This window comes from Canis lupus, chromosome 11, assembly GCF_003254725.2.
Source record: "Canis lupus dingo isolate Sandy chromosome 11, ASM325472v2, whole genome shotgun sequence".
Taxonomy (NCBI): Eukaryota; Metazoa; Chordata; class Mammalia; order Carnivora; family Canidae; genus Canis; species Canis lupus.
Window position 1 is genome coordinate 15,164,571 of NC_064253.1, and position 27,989 is coordinate 15,192,559.

A 27,989-nucleotide genomic window follows, 5' to 3' on the forward strand; every position below is an offset into this window, starting at 1 on the left:
AGCCCAGCTACTATCCTCATCTACTCCTAGGACTGAAGCACTAATTTCCTTTGTTCTAATTCTCGACAGTTTTTTTTTTTTTTTTCCCCCTCAGACATTTAACCGAGAATTTAATTCTTCTCCCTTTCTGGCCGCTAGCAAGATTCCTTATACATGTATCTTAACACCAGTCTTCTTTCTCCTCTTTTCCATTTAATTCAGAAGACATTTACAGATACACTGAATTTTAGAAGCAATGCATAGTGCTCTTGAGGAATGTTAGATTCTTTCTCTTCACTATGTCAACTAGAGAAGTTCAGGGCTGTCTCTCTAAACTAGTTCTAGGAAAATAGACATGAGTAATTGCCTACATTGAGTGGAGATTACATCTCACTCTTCTACCTCCGTTTTTCAAAACTGACTTAGCCCTGCCCAATAGGAGGTCAGGAAAAATTATAAGCAATGAATTTTGACAGGGCAGAGCAGGAAGAGATAGAATTAAATGATTCATGAGAGCACATTTCATATATGAAAGAGAATTGAATGAATCATACATAAAAGCGTATATAAAAACTGCAAAGCCCTATAGAAATGTACTCGGGGCACCTTGAAAGTATTCTGTATAAGAAGTGGCAGAGTCTGCAAATAGCCAATCTTGCTTCCAAATGGCTTATCAAAGGCACAGTAGCATGGTGATTAAAGCAAGGACTCTGGAGTCACAGCATTGTAACAAATGAATAGTGCTTATGATGTGATGTCCTCAGTGAACGCTAGAAGTCTTCATTCTTCAAAGATAGCCAGCCAGAAGGCAGAAGATGTGACCTGAACATGCATGCTTGCCCCAAGGCAGCAATAAATTAGAGAAATCACCACCACCCAGGATACATTTTCATTTTTGCAAATGCAAAACCTGATTTGTCAGAGCTTGGGTGAGTGACACTATTGCTCTGGGCAAACTCATTAATCAAGCTCACAAAGAAATGATGCCACAACTACAATGCTGGCATATCATTTAATAGGGAAAATTGTCTTCAGAAAGGACCAACAATTCACATCCTATAATCACTGTATTCTCTCCCAGGATACAAACTACCTATCTGGTTGTTTAATGAGCCCAGAATCAGAAGAGTTATTAATAAACAATATATGGTTCTAGCTTTTATTTTTTTTAATTTTCTTAGAAGATTTTATTTATTTGAGAGAGAGAGAGAGAAGGGACAGAGGGAGAGTAAGAATCCCAAACTGACTCCACACTGAGCACAGAACCCGCCTTCGGGCTTGAGCCCACAACCCTGAGATTCTGACCTGTGCTGAAACCAAGAGTTGGTTTCTCAACTAACTGAGCTACCAGAGAGCCTCCTATTCCAGCTTTTAATACCATCAGGCTAAGAGATAGTCTCCCAGTGTCTGAAATAAATGATAGATTCAATGCAATCCCAATCAAACACCAGAATTAGCTAGCAGTTCTAAAGTTTAAATGGAAATGCAAAGGATCTAGAATAGCGAAAACAATTTTGGGGAAAAGAAACAAATTTACATTACCTTATTTTAACAATTATTATTATTTTTTTAAAGTAACTAGTTATTTTTTTAACAATTATTATACAATTGTACAATAATTACAAACCTAAGTAATTGGATAGTATCACATTGGTATAAAGACATAAACATTAGAATATAGAACCCAGAAATACTCTTACATGCATAGTCAATTTTCAATAAAGGTGTAAAAGAAATTCAGAGTAAAGTATGGTCTTTTTGATGAAGTTTTGTACCTATAATTCCATTAGCAGGAAGAGCGGCTGCCCCAGGCCTGTGAGGGGTCACTGATTATACCTGGGAGCTGGGAGGGGTTTGGGGATAGCGCACTCTCTAAGGAATTTTGGAAGCAAGGTTTCCAGGACCTTTAGGGGGCTAGCTATTGTTGGGAAAAGGTCACTTATGACGGTCTAATAAAACCTGAGTCATGAAACCCTTCAGATGTCTATCAGTGGGCCATGCGCTTGGGGGATGATTGCCAACACATATCTTGGGGGTCTAGAGATAAAAGAAATTTTCTTAAGGAATTTTTATATGTTAAAGTAGGCTTACAGGCTCCTGAGAGTCAGGCTAAGATTGCCTTTTGCCCTTAGCAAAGTATGAACATCGAGGCAGTTGAGTCTGTAGAGGAATGTCACTCTCCCGGTTTCAAGGATTTGTCAATGTGCTTTGTCCTCAGCTACTCCTCTGTTCCCCCATCATTTTCAACAAAGGGTACTAGACTATTGGATAATCAAGCCCCTAAAAATGAACTTGATCTTCACTTCATATTATCTACAATAATGAACTGGAAATGGACCAAGGACCTAAAAGTAAGAACAAAACTCTAAAAGTTCTAGAGGAAAACAATAGAGAAATTCTTGAGGTTGGGGAGCTGTTCTCTGCATTTTGTAATATTTGGTTGCATCCAACGTAGTCAAATGTTAATTATACCATGAAATTTTACTCCTACCTCACACCACACATGATAAAGTCCAGGGGGATTGTAAGTCTATGTAGGAAAGATAAAACAATAAAGTTGTCTAAGAGTTAGGAGACCTGGAGTCTTTTAAATACTTGAGCTGTGTAATCTCTTTTCATTGTCAAAAAAGGACTGGACTAGGTCTTTTTTTTTTTTTTTTTTAAGATTTTATTTATTTATTCATGAGAGACACAGAGAGGAAGAGAGGCAGAGGGAGAAGCAGGCTCCATGCAGGGAGCCAGACATGGGACTCGATCCCAGGCCTCCAGGATCACACCCTGGTCTGAGGGCGGCGCTAAACCGCTGAGCCACCCGGGCTGCCCTGGACTAGGTCTTAGATCTTACACTCACATTTCAAAAATCTATATTCATTCATTTTTATGCAGTCTAGAAACTTTTTTTTTTAATTTTTATTTATTTATGATAGTCACAGAGAGAGAGAGAGAGAGAGGCAGAGACACAGGCAGAGGGAGAAGCAGGCTCCATGCACCGGGAGCCCGATGTGGGATTCGATCCCGGGTCTCCAGGATCGCGCCCTGGGCCAAAGGCAGGCGCCAAACCGCTGCACCACCCAGGGACCCCTGCAGTCTAGAAACTTATCACAAGAAAATAACAAAGCAAATTTGTAAAACAAAAAAAAAAAACAAACAAAACACGTGTTAACTGCAAAATTGGCTACACCCTAAATGGACACCATCAGAGACTAAATAAATGACGGTACGACTATGCAACTGAATGCGAGGTAGTCATAAAAAAGAAGCTAGATCTTTCTATTTTGGTACAGAAAGGTGTCCAGGATAAATTGTTTCTCTTTAAAGTTTTTCCAAAAAAATTTTTTAAAAAAATAAATACGCTCTACCTCCCCAAAGTGGGGTGGGAACTCACAATTCCAAGATCCAGTCTCATGCTCTATTGATTGAGCCAGCCAGGCACCTCTATTGCTTCTTAAAAAAAAAAAAAAAAAAAGATTACAGAATAGTAAAAGGTACAAATAATACCCTTTAGGTAAAAAAAAAAAAATCCATAAATATTTCTTCATCACCTATTATATTTAATAAGTCAGCGAGCTCAACACTGGAGACAAACACCAATAAATAAGACAGACATTCCAGCGGAGAAAGAAGACAAAACAAATATGCATATGACTATGGATGCCATGAAGAAAAATCAGCGTTCAAGACGGACAGTAGAGGATCCGGTTTCAGTGAGGGGGGTCGAAAGAGGCCTCGCCAAGAAGGTGGCATTCGATGGAAACTGAATCATGTAAGAGAACAACCTGCGCGAAGACTGGGGTGTGAAGGGTCGTCCAGAGGAGGTTGCAGAGGAAAAGCAACCGCAGAAGCCCTGAAGGCAGGAAGGACGAAGGATGCCCGGGGGACGGCGTGAGCACCGGGGCGGCCTGCAGCCGAGCTCGAGACGAGCGGACGGGACGGCTGCGGGCGCCTCGCGGAGAACTCAGAGGCAGGATCTACCGAGCGCCGCCAAGTCCCTGGAAGGTCCGAGCAGGGCAACCACCTCGGCTGCTGTCGGAAAGGCTCTGCAAGAAGCTACGAGAAGAGTGGATTGTGCAGAAGCAAGAACGCCAGGCGAGAAAGCCCGTGCGGAGCATCCTGCGGAGGATATGGGAAGCCAAGGGAGGAATCCCCGACGCCCGCTCTCCACGCACCGCTTTCGGTCTGCTCGGAAAAAAACAAAGTTCGGGAGAAAACGCGCCGAAGCGCTGGGGAAACAGGAGATTGGTTTCCCCGGAGCCGTGCACGCGGCGCGCAGCTCGCAAGGATGCTGCGCGGCCCCCGAGGCGCAGGCTGGCGCCGCGGCCCCGCGCGGGGGCGCCCGAGCAGCCGCGGCCCCGCCCGCCCGCCCGCCTCCCCGCCGGAAGTGCTCTCCCGCCGCGCCCCGCCCCGCCCCGCCCGCCCCGCCCCGCCCCGCCGCGCCACGCCGCGGGAAGATGGCGCAGGACGCCGGCGACATGGAAGATGGGCAGCTTTCCGACTCGGACTCCGACATGACGGTCGCACCGAGCGACCGGCCGCTGCAGGTGCCGGTGAGTGCGGACGGCCCGGCGGCGGGCAGTTCGGGGCCGGGAGGGGCGGGCGGCGGGAGTCCCCGGCCGGGCGGGGCGCGCGGGCCTCGGCGCCGGGCCCGGGGGCGGGGGGGGGGGCGCAGGGCCGTGGGAACCCGGACCCGGCCTCTGGCTGCCGGCGGGGCCGCGAGGCGTGCGGCCGTCTCTCCGCCCGTGACTGTGTGCGGCTCCGGGTTTTCTGAGCCTCCGGGCTGCCCCCGCCGTGGGCTGGGTCGGTGGGTGGTTCCGGCCTCGCAGGTGTCGCTGCAAACGCAGAACCTGGGGGACGGCGGGCAGAACCGCCGCGGGCGCTCTTCCCGCCCTAAGCCGCTGGGGAGACCGGAAAGCCGGGGATGGAGTTCCTCGTTTGCTTGGGGGCCTGGTTTTCCATGATCCCATCAGACCTGGCTTCGCCGTGCCGTGATGTGGCGCCGGGTTTCGTATTCCCTTCCCGGTTTTCCAGAAGGGGGGTTTGTGTTGATGGCCCTGCGGAGGGGCGGACGCCCTGGGCGGGCCTCGTGCGGGCTGCCGGCGTTCGAAAACTGGCGCCGCCGCCGTGTGACCAGTGGCAGGTGATGGAGCCTCGTGCCCCAATTTGTACGACTAGGAATGAGGAGTCTGCCACTGATAGGGTGTCTGTCGGGATGCAGTGAGCCGTACAGTGAACAGGAATGCCTGGCAACTCTCAAATGCCTCTTTAGGATGACTTAAAGAGGGCAGCCCGGGTGGCTCAGCGGTTTAGCGCCGCCTTCGGCCCAGGGCGTGATCCTGGAGACCTGGGATCGAGTCCCACGTCGGGCTCCCTGCATGGAGCCTGCTTCTCCCTCTGCCTGTGTCTCTGCCTCTCTCTGTGTGTCTCTCATGAATAAATAAATAAAATCTTTAAAAAAAAATAAGATGACTTAAAGAGGATGACTGCCTCTTTATGGGCTTAAATCACCCCCTCCTGCCTCCGTGTCTAGCACATAATAGCATAGCAAATATTTCGTTTGGTACAACGAAGAAAAGTTGTACCTTTTCTCCCCCCCGCCCCCCGCCTTTTTTTTTTTTTTAAAGATTTTATTTCTTTAAGGGAAAGAGAGAGAGGGGAGGCAGAGAGAATCCCAAGCCCACTCGGCGCTAAGGTGGAGAGCCCAAGGTAGGGTTTGATTTCATGACCCTGAGATCATAACCTGAGCCCAAACCTAGAGAGTTGTCTGCTTACCTGACTGTGCCACCCAGACGCCCCCAAGGTGTTCGTTTTTGCATATGGAGGTCTTAGGAAATTGATAGGAAGGTTTCAGTTTGGGTTTTCAGTCTTTTCCATAAATTGACCCATGACTTGGTAAACTTAATGCTATGGACTGTGCAGGTTTAAAAGTAGTATGTTAGGGGTTTTTACCCATAGTTTTGTATCTACTCTCAAAAGAGTGTGGTCACTAAACTGTGTAAAGGAAGTGGGATGTGTCCAGATGCAAGAAAGGCATGTTTGGAAAGAAAGGAAACATACCGGGTTAACCTTTAAAATAAAACTTGTCAGTTATCTTAGCAAAATAGGGTTTATTCTGGAACAGCAGAGAATCGCAGCTTTGAACTAGCAAGCTAGGGCAAAACCATAGACAAAGGGGAAACGTTGAAGAATGCTCTTTTATAGAAGAAGGGGAGGAGTTGAGAGGGGCTGTAAAAAAAAAAGTTCATTGGAGTAAACTGAGAGTTTAAAGTATGGTGCCCTTTCATTCGCTGTGTTGGGACAGTCTCATTGGTTGGGCTGTTGTCAGACTGGAAGAAAATCTTCCTCTTGCTGTGTTAGGAAGGTATGGGCTTCTTCCTGCGGGAGATGCAAAGCCAGGTCTTTTCCTTTGATAGCGCAGGAGAACTCCTCCTTCCAGCCCATTGACTCCTATTTAGTGACGTTCCTTTTTTAATTTTCACAACTGCTACTAACAGTTACTGTGCTTGTCGTTTTCAAATATTCTGACAGTAACTGAAAATACTCTGACATGGGAATTAAGACCTTTGGTAAGTTTTTAGAAAGAGGCTTTAGAACTAAGTTCTGTATTCGCTTTAGAAATAAGAATTTGTGAAAAAAAATAAGAATTTGTGGTTTTGAAATGGCAAATTCCATGTGGAACTTTAGAAAAGTAGGGACTGGATTGGTTTCAGAGATTCATTGAGGATTGTTCTGCTTTGGTGGTCCAGCTGAATCCTTAAATAATTTTTTTTTTTATTTTTTTTTTATTTTTTTTTTTAATTTTTATTTATTTATGATAGTCACAGAGAGAGAAAGAGAGAGAGGCAGAGACATAGGCAGAGGGAGAAGCAGGCTCCATACACCGGGAGCCCGATGTGGGATTCGATCCCGGGTCTCCAGGATCGTGCCCTGGGCCAAAGGCAGGCGCCAAACCGCTGGGCCACCCAGGGATCCCAATTTTTTTTTTTTTTTTTTTTTAAATAAAATAGCACGTGGTAAGTGGAGTTAATGTGTTTCTTGGAATTTACTGTATTTCCTTTCATTTACAGAAAACACTAGGTGGGGACAGCACCGTGAGACCCTTCCAGGGTACTGCAACACCATGTGTACCGGTATCACATTATCGAACTGTTAAAAGCGTGGATTCAAGTGAAGAGAGTTTTTCTGATTCAGATGATGATAGCTCCCTTTGGAAGCGCAAGCGACAGAAATGTTTTAACCCTCCTCCAAAGCCAGAGCCTTTTCAGTTTGGCCAGAGCAGCCAGAAACCTCTTGTTCCTGGAGGAAAGAAAGTTAACAATATATGGGGTGCTGTGCTACAAGAACAGAATCAAGATGCAGTGGCTACTGAACTTGGTATCTTGGGAATGGAGGGTACTATTGACAAAAGCAGACAATCTGAGACTTACAATTATTTGCTTGCTAAGAAACTTAAGAGGGAATCTCAAGAACATACAAAAGAGTTAGACAAAGAGCTGGATGAATATATGCATGGTGGCAAAAAAATGGGATCAAAGGAAGAGGAAAATGGGCAAGGTCATCTCAAACGGAAACGACCTGTCAAAGACAGACTAGGGGACAGACTAGAAATGAACTATAAAGGCCGGTATGAGATCACAGAGGATGATGCACAAGAGAAAGTGGCTGATGAAATTTCTTTCAGGTGAGCATTAAAATTTGGCCTACAAATGAGCACTTGATGAACTGTCTTCCGTTTATAGGAAATAAAATAATTCCAAATGCATGAAGGGTGATGTTTCTTTTGAGATTTTTTTAATTTTAGGAATGGGCCTACTTGGTTATAGGAGTGTATCTATATTTCCTTAAATTGGGAGACCTAATAAAATAATGAATTTTGAAGGCTTTTATGATTTTTTTTTTTTTTTTTTTTTTGCTTTTAATGAACTTTTGGTGACTTGCCATTTAGTGCTTTGGAGCTCTTTAGATCAAAGCATATCTTTTTCAATCATGGGTTTTGGGTTTTGTTTGTTTTTAGTGATTTCAGACATTCATGGACATTTATAACTTTATTGAGGCATCTTGTACACATGATAAAGTGACCCACTTTGGGTGTTGATTGTGTAGTAAATTTATCAGTTTTAAAACCATCACCATAGACCACTTTTATTTTTTTATTTTTTATTTTTTTCCATAGACCACTTTTAAAAACATTTCCATCACCTTAATAGATCCATCCTGACCATATTCCCATTTATTTATTTATTTATTTATTTATTTATTTTTAATTTATTTATGATAGGCACACAGTGAGAGAGAGAGAGGCAGAGACACAGGCAGAGGGAGAAGCAGGCTCCATGCACCGGGAGCCCGACGTGGGATTCGATCCTGGGTCTCCAGGATCGTGCCCTGGGCCAAAGGCGGGCGCCAAACCGCTGCGCCACCCAGGGATCCCCCTCATATTCCCATTTAAAGTTATTCTTTGTTTCTATCCCAGATAACTGCCAACCTACTTTCTCTTGGGATGAATTTGCATTTTCTGGATATTTTGTAATAATGGAATCATACAGTATGTGGTCTCTGTGTGAAATGTTTTTGAGATTTGTCCATTTTGTAGTAGACATCATTACTTATTCATTTTTTTTAAAGTAGGTTTCAGTTCAACAAATGTAGCTTTTAAACTGGAAATAATGTTTTATTTATTTACTTTTTTTTAAATTTTTATTTATTTATGATAGGCACACAGTGAGAGAGAGAGAGGCAGAGACAGGCAGAAGGAGAAGCAGGCTCCACGCACCAGGAGCCCGACGTGGGATTCGATCCCGGGTCTCCAGGATCGCGCCCTGGGCCAAAGGCAGGCGCCAAACCGCTGCGCCACCCAGGGATCCCTTACTTACTATTCTTATTTATATACATTTAAAAATGTCCATATTACTATTCCACCTTTTGACTATTATGAATAATGCTCTATGAGCTTTGACACGCGGATACTAGGACGTGTATTTTAATTTCTCCTGGATAAGTACCTAGAAGTTGAATTTCTTGGTACATGGTAAATTGATACTTCCTTTTTTTTTTTTTCTTTTAACAAGTTCAATTTTAACTTTTTCTTAGCTCTAAGTCATTAATGAACAGTATCACAGATTTGAAAACATATATGGTTCAAGAGTAATATTGCTGGTACGAAAACAAGTATTTAGTTTTCAGGCCAGCCTGTCAATGGTAGGACTGGACTTTTTTTTTTTTTTTTTTTTTTTTTTCTGGACTTGTAACCTACACAGTGAGTTTGGAATTTGAGTGTTGGAAAGGAATTTAGAGATTTTGTAAACCAAAATGTTCACTTTACAGATAAGGAAACTATGACCCCATAGTTAATATGGCTTGTCCAGGGATGCCTGGGTGGTTCAGCGGTTGAGTGTCTGCCTTCGGCTCAGGGCCTGATCCTGGAGTACTGGGATCAAGTCCCGCATCGGGCTCCCTGTGGGGAGCCTGCTTCTCCCTCTGCCTGTGTTTCTGCCTCTCTCTGTGTGTCTCTCATGAATAAGTGAGTATAATCTTTAAAAAAAAAAACATACGGCTTGTCCAAAGTCACAATTTTAAGTGTCCTATTTGGAACTAAACCTCATTTTGTTCCTAGTCTCGTGCTGTTTTCCAAATAATGCACTACCTTTTGTTGAAAAGGAGCAAGGAAGCTAGGTCTAGTTGGAGAACTAGAGTTGGTGAGTTGGTCCCTCATCTCTGTGGAATGTGGACTGTACGTTAGAAGTGTTACTTATGCTTTCTGTGTGTTTACCTCTCAATGGTAAGATGAAAATAAGTACCTACTTCCGTTGAGACAATTAACTGAGATAATGCATGCAAAGTTTTTAGGATTCTGCTGATCCTACAGTAAGTCATCAGTAAATTATTATTTTTTTAAAGATTTTATTTATTTATTCATGAGAGACAGAGAGAGAGAGACACAGAGACATAGGCAGAGGGAGAAGCAGGCTCCATGCAGGGAGCCCGACGCAGGACTCAATCCCGGGACTCCAGGATCACGCTGTGGGCCAAAGGCAGGTGCTAAACCGCTGAGCCACCCAGACGTCACGTCATCAATAAATTAAATGATAGTTTGTTCTGTAGCAGAGAGCCTGAGAAAGATCATATCCACTTTAAAGCTCCCACACATCTCTGGAGTTAGGAGAATCAACTTCTAGGCCTAGTTGAAAGCATAATGTATGTCTGTTGCCACAAGAGTGGACTTAACTTCTTTTGCTTTTAGGCCTGCATTTCCCTTTCTGGATGTGCACATTCATTTTGAAATTCATCATGATCCATTACGGCAAAATGAAAAGGCCAGTTGTGAGACTTGAGATGGAACCTTGAGTTCACTGTCTCCTTGGTGACTGAGGGTAGAGGTCTTGTCATGTCAGTGACTCTAAGGTTAAATACTAAAGATTTCAAAGCAGATGTTACCAGAATAGGATTTTGATTCCACATAGGGACTAAACTGAAGACAAAGGTACATTTCTTCAACTTTATACAACAAATAAAGAGATTAACATTGCTTTACTGGATTTGCTCTTTATCAGGTTGCAGGAACCAAAGAAAGATCTGATAGCACGAGTAGTGAGGATAATTGGGAACAAAAAGGCGATTGAACTTCTGATGGAAACTGCTGAAGTTGAACAAAATGGTGGCCTTTTTATAATGGTAAGATTTACTGCTTTGTTGTTTCCGTTTTATATTGTGTTTTATGTGATTTTTTTTTTAAACAAAATAACTTGTCTCTAGGATCTCTTATTTATCAGTGTGTTACAGTGTGGTTCAAATTTCAGAAAACTGAATTTTAAAATTCTATATAGTTTGTTTTTCCAATTATTACTTACCTTACAAAAGCCATACATAAATTTGTCCCGTTAGTATACAGTCAACAGCAGATCTCTTATAGAATCAATTGAGAGTACAGGCTCAAATTTGAGGAAAACAGTCTGGAGGGGACTTGAAAACTAAAATTTTAATAATATAGGTTTTGGAGTTTGCGATACCTTCTTTTGAATTCTGGGCTCGCAGCTTATTAGGTGTGAGATTTGGCTAAATTATTTGGCTTCTCAGAGAGCGTCTTGTTCAAAGGTGCAAACTGGAGACTAATCCTATGTTACAAGGATTGAGCAGGATGATGTGCATAACATACTTAGCACAGTGTGCCCAGCCCGTAGTTAGCAATGACGAACCCACATGTTGCTTTTGGTTCGTTTAATTCATGGATTCTTAAAAATTGGTTCTGGGACCAAAAAAAAAAAAAAGAAAAAAGAAAACACACACACACACAAAAACCCACATGTATATGTATAAAGCACAGATATATATACAGCGTATCTGTGAGTATTAAAATTCAATGGGTGATAGAGTGGATAGGAAAAGATGGGGTGGATAGGAAAAAATCTGCAAAGGCTCCTGGGGTAGGGGAAGCTACAGTAAACAAAAGGCTTGAGAAACACTTTAGTGTTTGTTTTCCTTTACACTTTGCCATTTTCCTTTCCGAAGTTTTAACTGAAGTATGGTTGACATAAAATTTTAGCTGTATAACTGTGATTTGATAATTATACACCTTACAGAAAAGCTCACCACAATGAGTATAGTTATCAGCTATCTCCATACAGAGTTACTACGGTTTTTTAAAAATTTTTATTTCTTTATTTGAGAGGGAGAGAGAGCATGAGCGGTGGGGAGGAGCTGAGGGAGAGAAGCAGACTCTGCTGAGGAGGGAGCATGAATCCTAGGACCCTGAGATCATGACCTGAGCCTCAGGCAGACAGTTAACCTACTGGGCCACCAGGCGCCCCAAAAGTTATTACAATATTATTGACTATATTCCCTATGCTGTATTTTCCATCCCTGTGACTTTATTTTGTCACTAGAAGTTTGTACCTGTTAAACCCTTTCACTTATTTTGCTTGTTCCCCCACTTCCTGCCTGTCTGGAAACCACCAGTTTATTCTCTGTATTTAAGGACTCTGTTTTTGGATTTTTGGTAAGCAAGTTTGTTTGGGTTTTTAGGTTCCATATATGTGAATTCATCTGGCATTTGGCTTACTCTTTTCTGACTTATTTCACTTAGTATAATATTCTCTACGCCCATCCATTTTGTCGTAAATGGCAAGACTTCATCCTTTTTTATAGCTGAGTGGTAGTTCATCATACATATATATGACCTTGTAATGTGATGTGTGTGTGTGTGTATATCTTTATAATCTTTGTCCGTCATTGGACATTTAAGTTGCTTCCATATTTTGGCTATTTTAAATAATACTGCAGTAAATATAGGGATGCATATGTTTTTTCAAATTAGTGTTTATGCTTTCTTTGGGTGAATACCCAGCAGTGGATTGCTGAATCATATGGTATTTCTATTTTGAATTTTTTGAGGAAACTTCATACTGTTTTCCATAATGGCTCTCCAGTTTACAGTCCCACCAGCAATGCACCAAAATTCCCTTTTCTCCATATTCGCACCAACATTTGTTTTTTCTTTTTTTCTTTTTCTTTTCTTTTTTTTTTTTAACATTTGTTTTTTCTTGTCTTTATACTAGTCACTCTGAAAGATGTGAAGCAAGAAACACTTCACTGTTTGAGAATGGCAGAAAGAGCACTACTTTGGTTAGGGCCAGATCACAGGCAGTGATATTTTATCCCATACAGTGGTTTTGGAGATCTCATTTAATTCAGCTTTCACCACAAGGTGAGGATGAAGTTTGAACGGCATCTTATTTGCTCCTCATGAATCTGAATAGTAACATCACATGAGAGTAATAAATCAATATTATGCTATGGAAATGAAGAGAAAAGAAACCAGTTATAATTGGTAGCACTGGCTGAGGAAATAGCTTGTGAACACAGATTCTGTAGAAGTCAAAACAGGGTTGCCTGGGTGGCTCAGTTGGTTAAGCCTCTGCCTTGGGCTCAGGTCATCATCCCAGAACTCTTGTCACTAGAAGTTTGTACCTGTTAAACCCTTTCACCTATTTTGCTTGTTTCCCCACTTCCTGCCCGTGGGGGAACTACATTGGACTGTCTGCTAAGCAGGGACCTGCTTCTCCCTCTCTCTCTGCCTCTCCCCCTGCTGTGCTCGCTTGCTCGCTCTCTTTCTCTCTCTCTGTCAAATAAACAAATCTTTAAAAAATTCAAAACAGAAGTTGACAACAAAACAAATTACAATAATCATGAATGTCCTGGCACCTTTGTCACTGCTAAGGTACTTAGCTTTTTGTTTAGTTGAACAGAAAGTTATAGATTCATTAGTATCTTAATACTGTAATGATAAAAGTTTCTCTTGTAGAGCTAGTGTTGGAATGGTACAAGTCCAAATTCACTTTCTTTTAATGGACATTTTTCTTGTATGATTATTTATTGCTGTGTGCTATGCACTGTTCTGGACAACAACAATCTTACATTGTAGTTGGCAGTGGGAAGGAGACCATATATAAAGAATAAATATATCTTCAGGTGTTTTAGGAAGTGATAAATACCATGTTATTAAAAGATAAAGATAGATCACAAAAAAAAAGATCATGTGGAGGTATGGAGAAGAGAGGAGGATTTTGCAGTTAAACTGTGGTATCAGGGTAGATCTTATTATTTCTTTAGGTACCTATCTGTTTAAGAGATGCTTTTAGACTATTCATAGGAAGAGTCTATACAGTATCCTTTTCTGTTTCTTTTCGTAGAATGGTAGTCGAAGAAGAACACCAGGTGGAGTTTTCCTGAATCTCCTGAAAAATACTCCTAGTATTAGCGAGGAACAAATTAAGGTAAAAATTATAGTATCCTTGACTTTTAAGATCTATCATAATTTCATTTCTTTTTTTTCCCCCACAATTTCATTTCTGCTTGGGTTTTAGCTTCATATTCTATTAAATCCCCATCACGTGTTCTGCCTTAAATTGACCAATTCTGTCATTGTCTCATTTCAAGTAAAACGTATGCCTCCTCTTTGTTCCCTTTACAAGCCAAGGTCACAATTTCCTTAATGTCCATTTTCCTGGTCTTTTAGCCCACCATTATTTTTACTACCCTCCTACAATCTCTTATTAATGAAAAATTTCAAACATGCAGAATAGATGAAAGAATAATAGGATGACTTCCCGCACTTAGATTTAGGGGTTGTTAGTATTTTGAGATTCTTACCTTAGAGTTGTTTTTCTGTACCTTTTGGTAATAAGTAGCAAACATCATGTCACTCGACCCTAATTATTTCAATAAGTATCTGTTTACAATAAGGACAATTTCCTACACAGCTTCACCTAAGAGAAAGAAAAACAATTTCATAGTATCATCTAATACCTTGACCTTATTCCAGTTTCCTGAGTTGTCCCAAGAAAGTGTTGTCTACCTTTTTGCCTCCTCCAAACCCAGATACTATCTAGATTTCCACATTTCATTTGTTGTATCTTATTTGAGCTTTTTAATTCCCCGTTTTCTGTAATGATTTAGACCTTTTGAAGAGTCTGAGATGGTTACCTAATAGAATGTACCACATTCTGGTCATTGTCTCCTCATGGATTTGTTTTATTCATTCCTCTGTCTCCAGTAGTTCTTAGAAACTAGAAGCTAAAAAAAAGAAGTTAGAAGCTAAATTGGTCAGTAATAATCATTTTTGCATTACTAGAAGGTCCAGTATGGGAGTTCTTTTACAGTGTGAGATTTTCACAGCTCAGAATTTATCTTTTAATTTGTGAATTAAGGAACATGATTGCGTTTAGCAGATACGATCAAGATTGAGAAATTGCTTCTTGCATAGGAAAGAGGTGGTACGAAGACAACACAGATACTGTGAGCAGCTTTATTCTCTGTGTTGTAAAAGTAGGTAGTATAGGACAGAGAATATAGTTTAGCCATTTATAAGGCTAATGAAGACAAATAAATAAAAGCCACTTCTCTTGAGCTTACATTCTGTGTGAGTTTATTTTGCAGCTGCTGAATGTTAGGTTCTTTTCCCTCGAGTTTTCAGGCTGTCCACTTCCAGTTATTTTTTTAAATCTTTATTGAAATTCCTACAGGAAATGTTACTGTTATTGCACATTTGAAATCTCTAGTCCACAACTGCCCTTTTTTCCTCAGTGGAACAATGACTTTGATAAATATGTAACAATGTAATTTTCTGTGGGGACACACCTATTGAGTAGAACAGAGTTTACTGCTTACTTCTTCTTCACGGTATAATCCCTAACAAAACGTGTACACTGAAAAGGAGCATTATTCTAAGTAATATTAAATATTGTTAATAGTAAAATGTCATGCTTTTCAGAGAAATAGCATGATGTGATAAAAAGAATTCTCTAACTTTCAAAATTTGGGTATTTTTTTGTTTTAAGATTTTACTTATTTATTCATGAGAGACACAGAGAAGCAGAAACATAGGCAGAGGGAGAAGCAGGCTCCCAGTAGGGAGCCCGATGTGGGACTTATCTTTGGACCCAGGATCACACCCTGAGCTGAAGGCTAATGCTCAACGCTGAGCCACTCAGGTGTCCCAAGGTTTTAATGTTAGTAGTTTATGTTAAGCTACCAGAAACTTTGCATTATAACAACAAACAAACTTTTGGAAATCTAGTAATATAGGAGTGTTGACCAAGGGGGACATTTTAAAAATGACTATGTTGTAGCCTCTACATTTGTGAAGCACTTTTAAGAAAAAGAGAAAAATGAAATAATGTCGAATTTTTTAAAAAGGCAAAGTACAAATTTAGAACAAAAAGGAAGCATGGGAAAATTAATTGATATGTAAATCTGTTCCAGGGGATTATAGATGTTTTGGCTTATAAGATTTTTCTGTGTTTTTCCAAATTTTCTTCATGTGCATGGATTGAGTACTTTTGTTATTAGAGGAAACTCTAATCCCCTGGAGCAGATTGAGAACCTATGGAAAGCCATTCCTTTTTAATAGAGCTTGATGTCTTTAGAGGGAAAAGGGAAACATTATAATTCTGCTTAGTATTGCCAAGGATTGTACTACTTAGAATTGTTCTTATCGAGATGTTTGGATGTGCTTCCCCGTGAGATGGAAATACTTCCCCTTGCAGCTTCTTTTGGATCTCTCCTCTGTTAGGGTAAGTAGACTGTGTTGAAAAAATTGTGCATTGTCATACTTCTGTGAAGGCAACACAGTAGGCTTTAAGAATGTGAATTTGGAGAACTAATATATGAGCTTACACTTTTTACTTTTCACACGTTAGCTCTGCAATCCTGTGCCTTACTTTCCTTGTCCCATTATAGTGTACGCACTGCTGAAGCAGGCACTCTCGCTTTCCTCATCTGTGAAGAAGGGTAATACCCACTTCATAAGGTTCTGGTGAGAATGAAGAATCTTTAGTGCAATGCTTGGCATATAAATGTGCTCATTCAGTAAATGATACCTACCTGAAGTCCCTTTTTTTGTCCTTCTTCCACTTACACATGTACCCTCCTTCTCCACCCCCAGCCTTGTCATTTCTTTAGCAAATACTTCTATTCCTCCTTCTATCAAAGCATTCATCTTCTGAAACTTTCCCTTGTCCTCTTAGTTTCAGTGTTCTTACTCCTTCCTCTGCTGATTCTGTACATTGCTTATAACTATTTAGCATAAATTATAGGGGAGGGCCCCTTTATTTCACCATCCTCCACATCGCTTTTTATAAACAAGAAGGATTTGTGATTTGTGCACTTTAAGAATATCAGAGGGACTGACCTGGTTATAGCTTTTAATGGTCCCTTCCCAGAAGATCAGAGGCTGTCAGAAGTGTGTTCTGTCTCTCCTGGCCTCTATTATAAGCCTTTGAACCTTCTCTGCCCTAGCGTAGTCATTTTGGCCTTCTCTCTAGATTCCTGGCCTCCTTTTCTTTTTGTGCCCTCTGAAATTACACTTCTCTGTCATATCAAGGTTCCCAGATGTCATTTTACGTTTTTCCATGTAGTAGTTTACTGAAATGCATTTTCTTGAGCATCTCTCGTCCACTGGTAATTTGCCTCTTGGAGGACATTTGGCAATGCCTGGAGATGTATTTGGTTGTCACAGTTGTGGGGGGTAGGGGTCTATGCTAATAGATAGAGGCCAAGTATGCTGCTAAGCATCCTGCAGTGCACATAGCAGACTGCCACAGCAGTGATCGAGCTGGAGATTTCAGATTGCCAAGGTGCAAATACTATACTAACAATCTCATTTTTCTTCTATAAAATCCATTTTCTACATCCTGGGATATATCCCAATGCTGACTATATTATTTTTATGCCTCATCGTATAAGTTTTTGACAGATTTACAGTCTTCATGTTAATTACAGTAATTTTTTTTCAGGGATGGATTTTTTTTTTCATTGTGTAGGTTATGTGATCATACTTAGTCACACTCTTCAGGCATGGCTTGGTTTCTTAGCATGTGCAGTCCTGTATGCTTATGATAACATTTCAAAGTTAGTAAACCAAAGACTTCATTTTGTTGTGACAAATTATATTTTATTTAAATCCTGAGCGACATGATTTCTCTACTGTATCTTCCCATTTAGGAAACCTGGATATATTGGATATATAGAGATGGGTTATGTTTGAATAAGCATGGGCCCTGGAACTGACATGAGGTTGAGTTTGAATTACAGCTTCATCGTCTGTTTGCAGTGGAGACTTATCTGCTGTCTTGGATTCAGTGTCTTATTAGGAATCTAATAATATTTGTTTTTTGTGAGAAATGGAGATGATGAACATAAATCTAGGGCCTGCCTTCTAATAAATGTTCAGTAAATGGTAGTTTTTACTTCAAATCCTTTCTTTATTGTAGGACATTTTCTACATTGAAAATCAAAAGGAGTATGAAAATAAAAAGGCTGCTAGAAAGCGGAGAACACAAGTGTTGGGAAAAAAGATGAAACAAGCTATTAAAAATCTAAATTTTCAAGAAGATGATGATACATCACGAGAAACTTTCGCGAGTGATACGAATGAGGCCCTGGCCTCTCTGGACGAGCCGCAGGAAGGCCATGGGGAGACAAAATTGGACCCAGAAGAAGCCATTGAAGTTGATCATTCTAATGATTTGGACATCTTTTAGTATATTTGGAGGAATAAGCCTTTCTAGAATTACCTTGTAATAAGCCATTTCTACTGAGATTGCTTTGTTTTACTTTGCACTGATAAACATAAAAATCTGGAGAGAAAGAACTGTTGTCTTGTTTAAAGTTGAATTTGTGGGGCAATGAATGTTATTGATAGAAATATTTCTCATGTCTTACAAAATACTTTATAATATAGCAGAGAATTTCATTTCTCAGTCTGTGCATGTGTTAGTTATTACTAGTTGATAATTATTTCTGTCTAGGTCATTATGACATGCCATTCAAAAATTTATTCTCTTTTTCTGATTAATCCTCGCAAGTGAATTATGATTGGTTTCAAAACATTCCATTAAAAGATCCTAATAAGACACATAAGTTGTTAAGATTACAGATGTGCTCAAATTTAGTTTTTCTGTGTTCTAATAAGAACTTTTAGGCAGTTTTAAGGACAGAGACTAAAAATTAAAATAGTTTTATACTGATGGCTCTTACCACTTATCCAGAAGTAAATTAACATTGGAAGCTTTTCAAAGAAGTTTTGGCTCTTAACTTTGTTGTTACTTCTTTTTGATTATTCGATCATATACTAAATGTTGAATGTGATCCATACCTGTGCAATTACCATGGATGTTTAAAAACTTGACAGTGGTTGCCTGCCTAAGACTGTTTGTTTTACCTTATGTTAAGGAAGTTGGGTATTAAAAATGTTACATCTGCCTGAAGTGTCAAATTATTCGTTTTTATTGAAGGACATAAAGGTAGTGAAGATGCTCTGAGAGTTCACTATAGTTTATAAAATAGGTTAAGCAAAAATATGTAGGAAGCAATTAGAAATTCTTTATAGACCACACTTAAAGTCTTTCTGTAGTTCCTGGAATATATAGTCATTGAAGTTGGATCTAAGGGTGTAAGTGGGAAAATAAGAAAATGGCTATTGGTTGCTTTTTATTCTTAAAGAATGCACAAATAAAATTGGATTTTGGGCAGTCCTTAATGAGCTTCAAGTGACTTTTTTTTTTTTTTAACATTTATTTATTTAAGTATTCTCTACACCCATCCTGGGCTCGAATTCCAGACCCAGAGAATACAAGTCTCATGCTTCTCTGACTGAGCCAGACAGGCATCCCTCCAGTGACCGTTTTTTAATCTCAGATATTCTTGTATAAAATTGCTATAACCAAGGGAAGAAAAATATTTTGAATAGGTAACTGAATATTGTTACTGAAATTATTCACAAGGGGTGATTTTAAAAGTGTAATACATTGGGAAAGAGAACATTCCTTTAATTGCCACTTTATTTTTTAAGATTTTATTTATTTATTTGAGAGAAACACAAGCAGGGGTGGGAGGGACAGAGGGAGAGGGAGATGCAGACTCCCTGCTGAGCAGGGACCCCCCCCCACACACACACACAAATCCCCACCTCCATCCCCCCGCAATGAGGTACTCAATCCCAGAACCCCTGGGATCATAACCTGAACCGAAAGCAGACAGACACTTAACCCACTGAGCTACCCAGGTGCCCCTCTGCAGAATTATTTTGTTTAATGTTTGTTATTTAGATATTGTCAAAACTTTATTACTGTTTGGTAAAAGTACAGGATAGGAATACAAGATGTGTTGGGACATCTGGGTGGCACAGTGGTTGAACGTTAGGCTCAGGACGTGATCTCAGTCCGGGAATTGAGTCTCACATCAAGCTCCCTGCAGGGGGCCTGCTTCTTCTCCCTCTGCCTATGTCTCTGCCTCTTTCTCTCTGTGTCTCTCATGAATAAGTAAAATCTTTTTTTAAAAAAAGAATACAAGATGTGTTAATGATACGTTATAGATTGCTGAAAAAACAACTTGTGTTGGTTTCTGTTTAACATTAGGATGTAATCCTAACACAATCCAGAAATCCATGGTTTCCAAATGGTTATGGAACAGCTACTGGTGAAAATGAAGTAGCCTCAGATGTTAATGCCCATCACTTTCACTAGAAAAATTAGAATTTACATGAAAGTGTGGCATTTAAAGTGGCAGGGGCACCTGGGTGACTCAGTTGGTTAAGCGTCTGCTTTTTGCTCAGTGGGGCCTGGGATTGAGCCTCATTGATCCAGGGGCCTGGGATTGAACCTCATTCAGGCTCCCTGCTCAGTGGGGAGGCTGCTTCTCCCTCTCCCGCTGCCCCTCCACCCCCAGGGCTCGAGTTCACACTGGCTCTCTCGAATATCTTCACAAATAATAATTTTGCAGAATCTTCCTGAATGACCCAGAGAAGGGCATCAAATGGTGTTCACTGGTGCCAGTGAATAGAAACTAACTTCCTGGGATCCCTGGGTGGCGCAGCGGTTTAGCGCCTGCCTTTGGCCCAGGGCGCCATCCTGGAGACCCGGGATCGAATCCCATATCGGGCTCCCGGTGCATGGAGCCTGCTTCTCCCTCTGCCTGTGTTTCTGTGCCTCTCTCTCTCTCTCTCTCTCTCTCTGACTATCCTAAATAAAAATTAAAAAAAAATTAAGAAAAAAAAAAAGAAACTAACTTCCTGGAATTCTACAAATACTCATTGAAACCATATGCTGAAAAAAAAAAAAAAAAAAAAAAGAAACCATATGCTGAGGGGATTGATGCAAAATGTTCAGCAGGATTTTCGATGTGTTCCAGATAGCTTTAATCATGAGTGTGAAAGAACTGTCTTAACCTCACAGAAGAAATCCAATTCAGGGCAAGTATCAAGGTGAGAATTTTAAGGTAGGGAACAAAGTCACCTTACAGAGCCCTGTGAAGTCACCCCAGAGCATTCTCTGGAAAGAGAAGCACCAAAACATAGGTACTGCTGTTGGCTGATGGCTTTAGCAGCCCATTGGGCTACCTTCAACCTCCAGGTCACACCAGGACTAAGAGTAGATGTAGGAAAAAGAATCTACTGTGATCTTTCCTCTTTGAAATGGCACCTTGGCCCCTTCCTCAGCTAAGGATCTACCTATCTGCTCCTTAGTTCAAGCACTGGTAGCTGCCTTGCACGCTCACCGTCAGCTCCCTGTAAGTGGTGTATGGCCAGATCCCCTGAAGGAATTTCTCCACATCTTTGTACACTTTTCTATATTTTTGCTGAACAGTGATTCACATGACTGATGTCAAACCTCTGCATTCTGCTGAGGGAGGTGGCATGTCCTCTTAAGATTGCAGAGTTTGGGGGTTCACAGTCTTCTGCTCGAAGACATGCTCCAGAAGCAAGGTAACTTGGTCTGAGTGGATTGAGAGTCCCATTGGGGCACAGGCCAGAACCTGGAGTCCTCCCCAATACTTCAACTTACAAGGTTCCTTATGTTTTTGTCTACTAAAATTACTCTTCTGTAAACCTTTCTGCCTATCCAAATCTAGAAATGTCTATTCAGGGATTCCTGGCTGGCTCAGTTGGTACAACATGCGACTCTTGATCCATGATCCATGATCATGCGTTCAAGCCCCACATTGGGCGAGGAGATCACTTGACAAAAAGAAATGCCTATCCAAACTATTGTTAGGTATATACTCCATAGTCTCACCAAACTATCTGGCAATAATTCTTGCTGCTTAGCCTTTTTCTTTCTTTCTTTCTTTCTTTCTTTCTTTCTTTCTTTCTTTCTTTCTTTCTTTCTTTCTTCTTTCTTTCTTTCTTTCTTTCTTTCTTTCTTTCTTTCTTTCTTTCTTTCTTTCTTTCTTTCTTTCTCTTTCTTTCTTTCTTTCTTTCTTTCTTTCTTCTTTCTTTCTTTCTTCTTTCTTTTTTTCTTCTTTCTTTCTTTCTTTCTTTTTTTTTTATTTTAAGATTTATTCATGAAAGACACACACACACAGAGGCAGAGAGACACAAGCAGAGGGAGAAGCAGGCTCCACACAAGGAGCCTGATGCAGACCTCAATCCCAGATCTCGGGATCATGCCCTGAGCCAGAGCCAGACATCTAACTGACTGCACCACCCAGGTGCCCCCATTTTTTAAGTGGTCCACGAGAAGAATATTTTAATCCTAGGGGTATAAAAAACACTAAAAACAGCTCTAATCTCCACATTTAAAAAAAATTGTTTTTGTAAGTTTTATTTATTTAATGTCTACAGCCCACATGGGGCTTGGACTCATGACCCTGAGATCAAGAGTCCCATGCTCTTTCAAATGAGCCTGCCAGGCACCCTTTAAGCTCCACATTCTTTTCTTTTTCTTCTTTTTTATTTTTTTTTAATTTTTATTTATTTATGATAGTCACAGACAGAGAGAGAGAGAGAGGCAGAGGGAGAAGCAGGCTCCATGCACCAGGAGCCCGATGTGGGATTCGATCCCGGGTCTCCAGGATCGCGCCCTGGGCCAAAGGCAGGCGCCAAACTGCTGCGCCACCCAGGGATCCCTTCCTTTTCTTTTTTTTAAACTCCACATTCTTAATCAACTGCTGATGTAACTGCTATGGGTTGCTATGAAGTTAGCCAGACTGTTCTGTCTGAGGCAACAATTAGATGAGTGAGTTCATGAAGTTCTGGATGAGAATTCTGTCCCTACTGGCAGTGATGGCTTCAGGGAAAGACACTTGTCCTATCCTACCTAAACTTGCCAACAGCTGTTCTGATGAGAGTTCACATAAACCTTCTAATAAGTGAGGACTTGAGGGTTCTGGGTTTGGGGTGAGGGAGGGTTGTGTTTTGTTTCATTTTTTTGTTTTTTAAGATTTTATTTTATTATTTATTCATGAGAGATGCAGAGAGAGAGAGAGAGAGAGAGAGAGGCAGAGACATAGGCAGAGGGAGAAGCAGGCTCCATGCAGGGATCCCAATGTGGGACTCGATCCCAGGACCCTGGGATCACACCCTGAACTGAAGGCAGATGCTCAACCACTGAGCCACCTAGGCATCCCAGTGTTTTGTTTTGTTTTGTTAGCCGTCTGGGAGCTACACAGATGAGGACAAGCGTTTTGTGCTTCCCTTGGCATCTATATAGAAAGGTTTATGTTCTAGAGGGAAACGATATGTGTGCAGAAAAAGCAATTCTTTCCTGAGTGTAAAGCAACTATTAAATTCAGAAGCTGTTGTTTGTGGCTGGCCAGAGACTTCCTCAGGCCACGGGTAGGCCTGGGGCAAATCATGGTGTGCTGCCTTCTTCCTTAGGATCAGGTTAAGTGAACATCATGAGCAATTTGTAAAGGATGGCATGAAGTTACAGGGACAGATATATCCAGCCTGACTCTTGATCTTGGTGATACTTGGAGTTTTAATGGGTTCATTATTAGATGAGCATCAAACAATGACATAGCTCCCTGTCCTACAGTCATGGGGGTCCAAACACAGACACAACACACGAACAACGCTAAAATGACTGTATTTAACTCAACAGATATATATCCTTCCTTCCTCATTTTCAGGTCTACTGAGGTTCATTTGCCACGGTTTTCATTAAAGCAAGGGATGATCCCACGACATTACATTATGCCTTGGAAAGAAAACATGATATTCAGGAATATGAATCTGAAGGTATTTTCCTATAAATGTCCATCATAAAAAATTCATAGTTAAATGGTATAATTTAATATATCTCTGAATAAGCATAGATAACTGTACAAAGGCTATTTTTAAGTTTATATTTTTCCAGCTTTATTAGGAATAATAAACATAGGCATTTAAAGTGAACGAAGTGATGACTTGATAAACATACACCCTGTAGAATAATTAACAGGATCAAGATAATTAACACATCTATCACCTCACATAGTTAACTCGTTTTTTCTTCTGGTGACCTTAAGATCTACTCTCCTCAACTTTCAAGTATACACTACTGTATTATTAACTATAGTTACCAAGCTGAACATTAGATCTTCAGAACTTGGTCTTAGGGGCACCTGGGTGGCTCAGTGGTTGAGCGTCTGCCTTCAGCCCAGGGCCTGATCCTGGAGTCCTGGTATCGAGTACCGCATCAGGCTCCCTGCATGAGGCCTGCTTCTCCCTCTGCCTGTGTCTCTGCCTCTCTCTTCTCTGTGTCTTTCATGAATGAATAAAAAAAATCCTTAAAAAAACAAACAAACAAAAACCTTGGTCTTAGAACTGAAAGTTTGTGCCCTTTGACCTATGTCTCCCCATTTCTCTTTCCCTCCAGGCCCTGGCAACCACCATTCTTTTGTCTGACAAAAACTATAAACTGTTTGATGCACTTTTACGTAAACTTGCAAGGAAGAATTAAATACCAGTAGCTATTCAAATTACCTAAAGACAATCTTGAAATAGATAAAATATTTATTTCAGAAATCTCTGCCTACCTTTCTCTCTGCATAATACCAACTCACAGAATTAACTTAATGGGGCACGTAGGTGGCTCAGTTGGTTAAGCATCTGACTCTGGATTTCGGCTCAGGTCATGATCTCGGGGTAGAGCCCCAAATTGGGGGATCCCTGGGTGGCGCAGCGGTTTGGCGCCTGCCTTTGGCCCAGGGCGCGATCCTGGAGACCCGGGATCGAATCCCACGTCAGGCTCCCGGTGCATGGAGCCTGCTTCTCCCTCTGCCTGTGTCTCTGCCTCTCTCTCTCTGTGTGTGTGTGACTATCACAAATAAATAAAAATTAAAAAAAAAATACTATAGAGCCCCAAATTGGGCTCCGAGTTAAGCATGCAGCCTACTTAAGACTCTCTCTATCCCTCCCTCTTTCTCCCTCTGCCCCTCCCCCTCCTAGTGTATGCTTTCTCCCTCTCTCTCTAAAATAAATAAATCTTTAACAAAAGAATTAATTAATATTAACAAAATGTGCCATTAACATTCAAGTTGTAGTACAGAGCATGCATTTTTAAAGCTATACTGCATATACAGGTTAAAAACTATGGGAATAGTTTGGCTAGATTTACAGATAAGACTTGCTTCCCATTAAGCATTGCTATTCAGTCAGTATTTTCAAAACATTTTCCAAATTCAGACAGATGGGATCACTTGTGAAAAGGTAAGTTGTTTCTTTAAAGGAGAAGAGAGGGGATCCCTGGGTGGCTCAGCGGTGTAGCCCCTGCCTTTGGGCCAGGGTGTGGTCCTGGAGTCCTGGAGTCCTGGGATCGAGTCCCCTGGCGTGGAGCCTGCTTCTCCCTCTGCCTGTGTCTCTGACTCTCTCTCTCTCATTCTGTGTGTCTATCATGAATATATAAATAAAAAAAAATAAAGAAGAGAATCCATTGTAATAGACTATAGCAGGAGATTTCAAATTAGGATTCCTAGAAAGAAATGGGTTTGCATAAATATGCAAATTTCTAGCAGCTAAACAATTAAGGTTGAATATACTTTACAAAGACAGAGTATCATATCATGTCTATTATGAATATTAATATATGAATACTAATATAATAGGAATATTAATATAATATGAATATATACGATATACAGAATATATCACAAAAATATTGCTTTTTTTAAAAGATTTTATTTATTTATTCATGAGAGACACAGAAAGAGGCAGAGACATAGGCAGAGAGAGAAGCAGGCCCCCTGCAGGACTCCTCTCAGTACCCCAGGATCACGATCTGGGCAGAAGGCAGATGCTCAACCGCTGAACCACCCAGACATCCCATGGCTTTATTTTCTTAGAAACTACAGAAACACAATATAGTAAATGAAGCTGCTATTTGCCCTGAGATGATTATTTTGTATGTACTTTTATCTGATACTTTGAAAACGAATATAAAATGGAGTAAGTCAAGATTCAAAACATCACATTTATCTGGTTATGAAGACTTCTGCAGGCTTAATATTGGGTTGTATTTCTTGTAATTCAGTGGCTTGTCAAGTCGTTTTGCCTGTCCTAAATAGCTTTAGCATGGTGACAATATTAGCATTGACTTTTTCTTTTTCATTTGCCAGAACTACATGGCATAAACTCTGAGCTGAAGTCAACAACAAAAACTGTCTTGAATGTATCTTGACCTCACTCTTGAGAGCTATAATCTGGCATAATTTTCTAATAGCTGTTTCATTCGCACAATTTAGTTGACAGTGTTCCTAACAATTTAAAAAATAAAATTAGTGACTGGTGTAGAGAAAGTTCTCCCTGACAGGGTAAAAATGAAAATTAAGTGAGAACTGAATGAAAGGAATGTACACTGGGTGAATACTAGCTGTATTTTCCTTCCTTTTACTTATCTTCATTTTTCTACCAGAGAGGATGTAACTATGCAACAACATCACAGTGAGAACACAGCATAGTGGAGATGGGGCTGCACCCCAACCTACCCAACACCCCCCACCCCCCTACCTAGTGCAATTCAGCAGAAACCAAGAACCAGAAACAGATACATATGTAAGACAGTAGCTCAGGTGGCTGCTCTTTCTCCTGGCCCAGTTGCCGTGGCAGCAGAGCTAATATTGATCTTATATTTCATAGTTGGCAAAATCTTTTCATTCACATGTAATGTTTTATTTAACACTCAATCCTTGACTAACACCCATTTTATATTCTGGAAAATTGAGTCTCACAGCTGGGTAAGTGACTTGTACAAGGTCACATAAGCAGTGAAGTGCATGATTAATTAGCAGTCCATGTCGCTCTTCCTGGTGGTCTGGAAGCAAGCCATAAACCATTGCTTTTAAAGAAAAGGGGGGGGTGCTGTTGGGGCTCCTGAGTGGCTCAGGTGGTTAAGTTTCTGCCTGCGGTTCAGGTCATGATCCCGGGGTCCTGGGATTGAGCCCCATGTTGGGCTCCCTGTCAGCGGGGAGCCTGCTTCTCCCTCTCCCTCTGCTTCTGCTCTCCTGAGCTCGTCTCTCAGATAAGAAACAAACATCTAAAAATAAAAATCAAAAAAGGAATGTTATATTGGTCTGTCCACTAGACCTCTCTTATCTTTCCTTTTTTTAAAAAAATATTTATTTATTTATTTATTTATTTATTTATTTATTTATTTATTTATTTGAAAGAGAGAGTTAATGGATGTGGTGTGTGCTCAGGGATGAGGTAGAGGGAGCACAAGCAGACTTTGAGCTGCGTGCTGAGTATAGAACCTGTTGCGGGGATTTGACCCTGAGACTGTGACCCGAGGCAAAACCAAAAATCAGATTGGATGCTTTAACTGACTGAGCCACCCAGATGCCCCTAGACCTTCCTTCTCAACAGGGGGAGTTAGGAAAAGCTATTGGGGAACCTCCACCCTCATCTAGTCAAGTGCTGTTTGGTGTGATTTACAGTGAATTTTTCTTTCCCAACCCCTTAGCATGCAGAAGTGCGTGGGATCCATGCTGGCCCTTTAGAAGACTCTCTGTTTTTGAATCACAGTGAAAGGCTTTGCCACGGGGAAGATCGAAAAGTTGTCTTGAACAAAGGCCCACCAGAAATAAAAATTGCAGATATGCCTCTGCATTCACCGCTCTCCAGATACCAAAGCACTGTGATTTCCCATGGCTTCAGGAGGCGACTGGTCTAAGGATGGAAGAATAAAGTGCCAAAGTATTTAGATCTCAGTCTCTTTCTCTCCCCACAAATTTAAGGCCGTTGTACAATTGTATTTCACCTCCACATTCAACTTTTTTAAAGGCTATGAGTCAGTTGTACTCTTTGTACATTATTAAAGTTTTTGAAAGGAAATGGGCTCCAAGAACATTGGAGATGAAGTAGGGGACAAGACAGACTCTCACTGAAATAAATTTCACACCAATTAGTTAAGACATTTAACTGATGGACCCACACCAACCATCTATCTTCACTGTACTGCTCTTTGTCTTCTCCTCCCTCCTTTGTTGCTCATCACCTCCAAAGCTCAGTGTCAGATGAGCCAAACTGAGAATGAGTGGCAGGATGTGGAATTATTTCTACTCCTTCTCTGACTGCCCCAACATCATCTTTCTGCCCCACCTCACCAACACACCTCCCCTACCATAGCTGGTGAGTCCCGGCAACTATTCAACATGGTAATTTTAAGTGTTTGGCAGATACCTCTATGATACACTCACTGCATGATTTCAGCTAAAGTCTGTTTTTTGTATTGGTTCAGTGTATCCAAGTATCAATCTCCTGCAGC

The 27,989-nt window shown here is 40.9% G+C and overlaps 2 protein-coding genes across 3 annotated transcripts; both read left to right on the forward strand.

The window, feature by feature from the left end:
• The first annotated feature begins 4,392 nt into the window (after positions 1–4,392).
• On the forward strand, positions 4,393–19,006 carry PHAX (phosphorylated adaptor for RNA export). 2 transcript variants are annotated; one of them, XM_025432611.3, is made up of 5 exons: positions 4,393–4,523; positions 7,041–7,654; positions 10,524–10,644; positions 13,659–13,742; positions 17,739–19,006. In XM_025432611.3, exons 1-5 carry the CDS (start codon positions 4,428–4,430, stop codon positions 18,006–18,008), a joined length of 1,185 nt encoding a protein of 394 aa, XP_025288396.1. In that variant the 5' UTR covers positions 4,393–4,427; the 3' UTR covers positions 18,009–19,006. The 2 variants fall into 2 exon arrangements, with proteins under 2 accessions (XP_025288396.1, XP_025288397.1); XM_025432612.3 differs by lacking the exon at positions 13,659–13,742.
• A 3,450-nt stretch (positions 19,007–22,456) lies between these two features.
• TEX43 (testis expressed 43) lies at positions 22,457–27,425 on the forward strand. Its single transcript, XM_025432652.2, has 3 exons — positions 22,457–22,614; positions 23,377–23,485; positions 27,186–27,425. The coding sequence occupies exons 1-3, from the start codon at positions 22,478–22,480 to the stop codon at positions 27,393–27,395; spliced, it is 456 nt and encodes a 151-aa protein (XP_025288437.1). The 5' UTR covers positions 22,457–22,477; the 3' UTR covers positions 27,396–27,425.
• Positions 27,426–27,989: the final 564 nt, after the last annotated feature.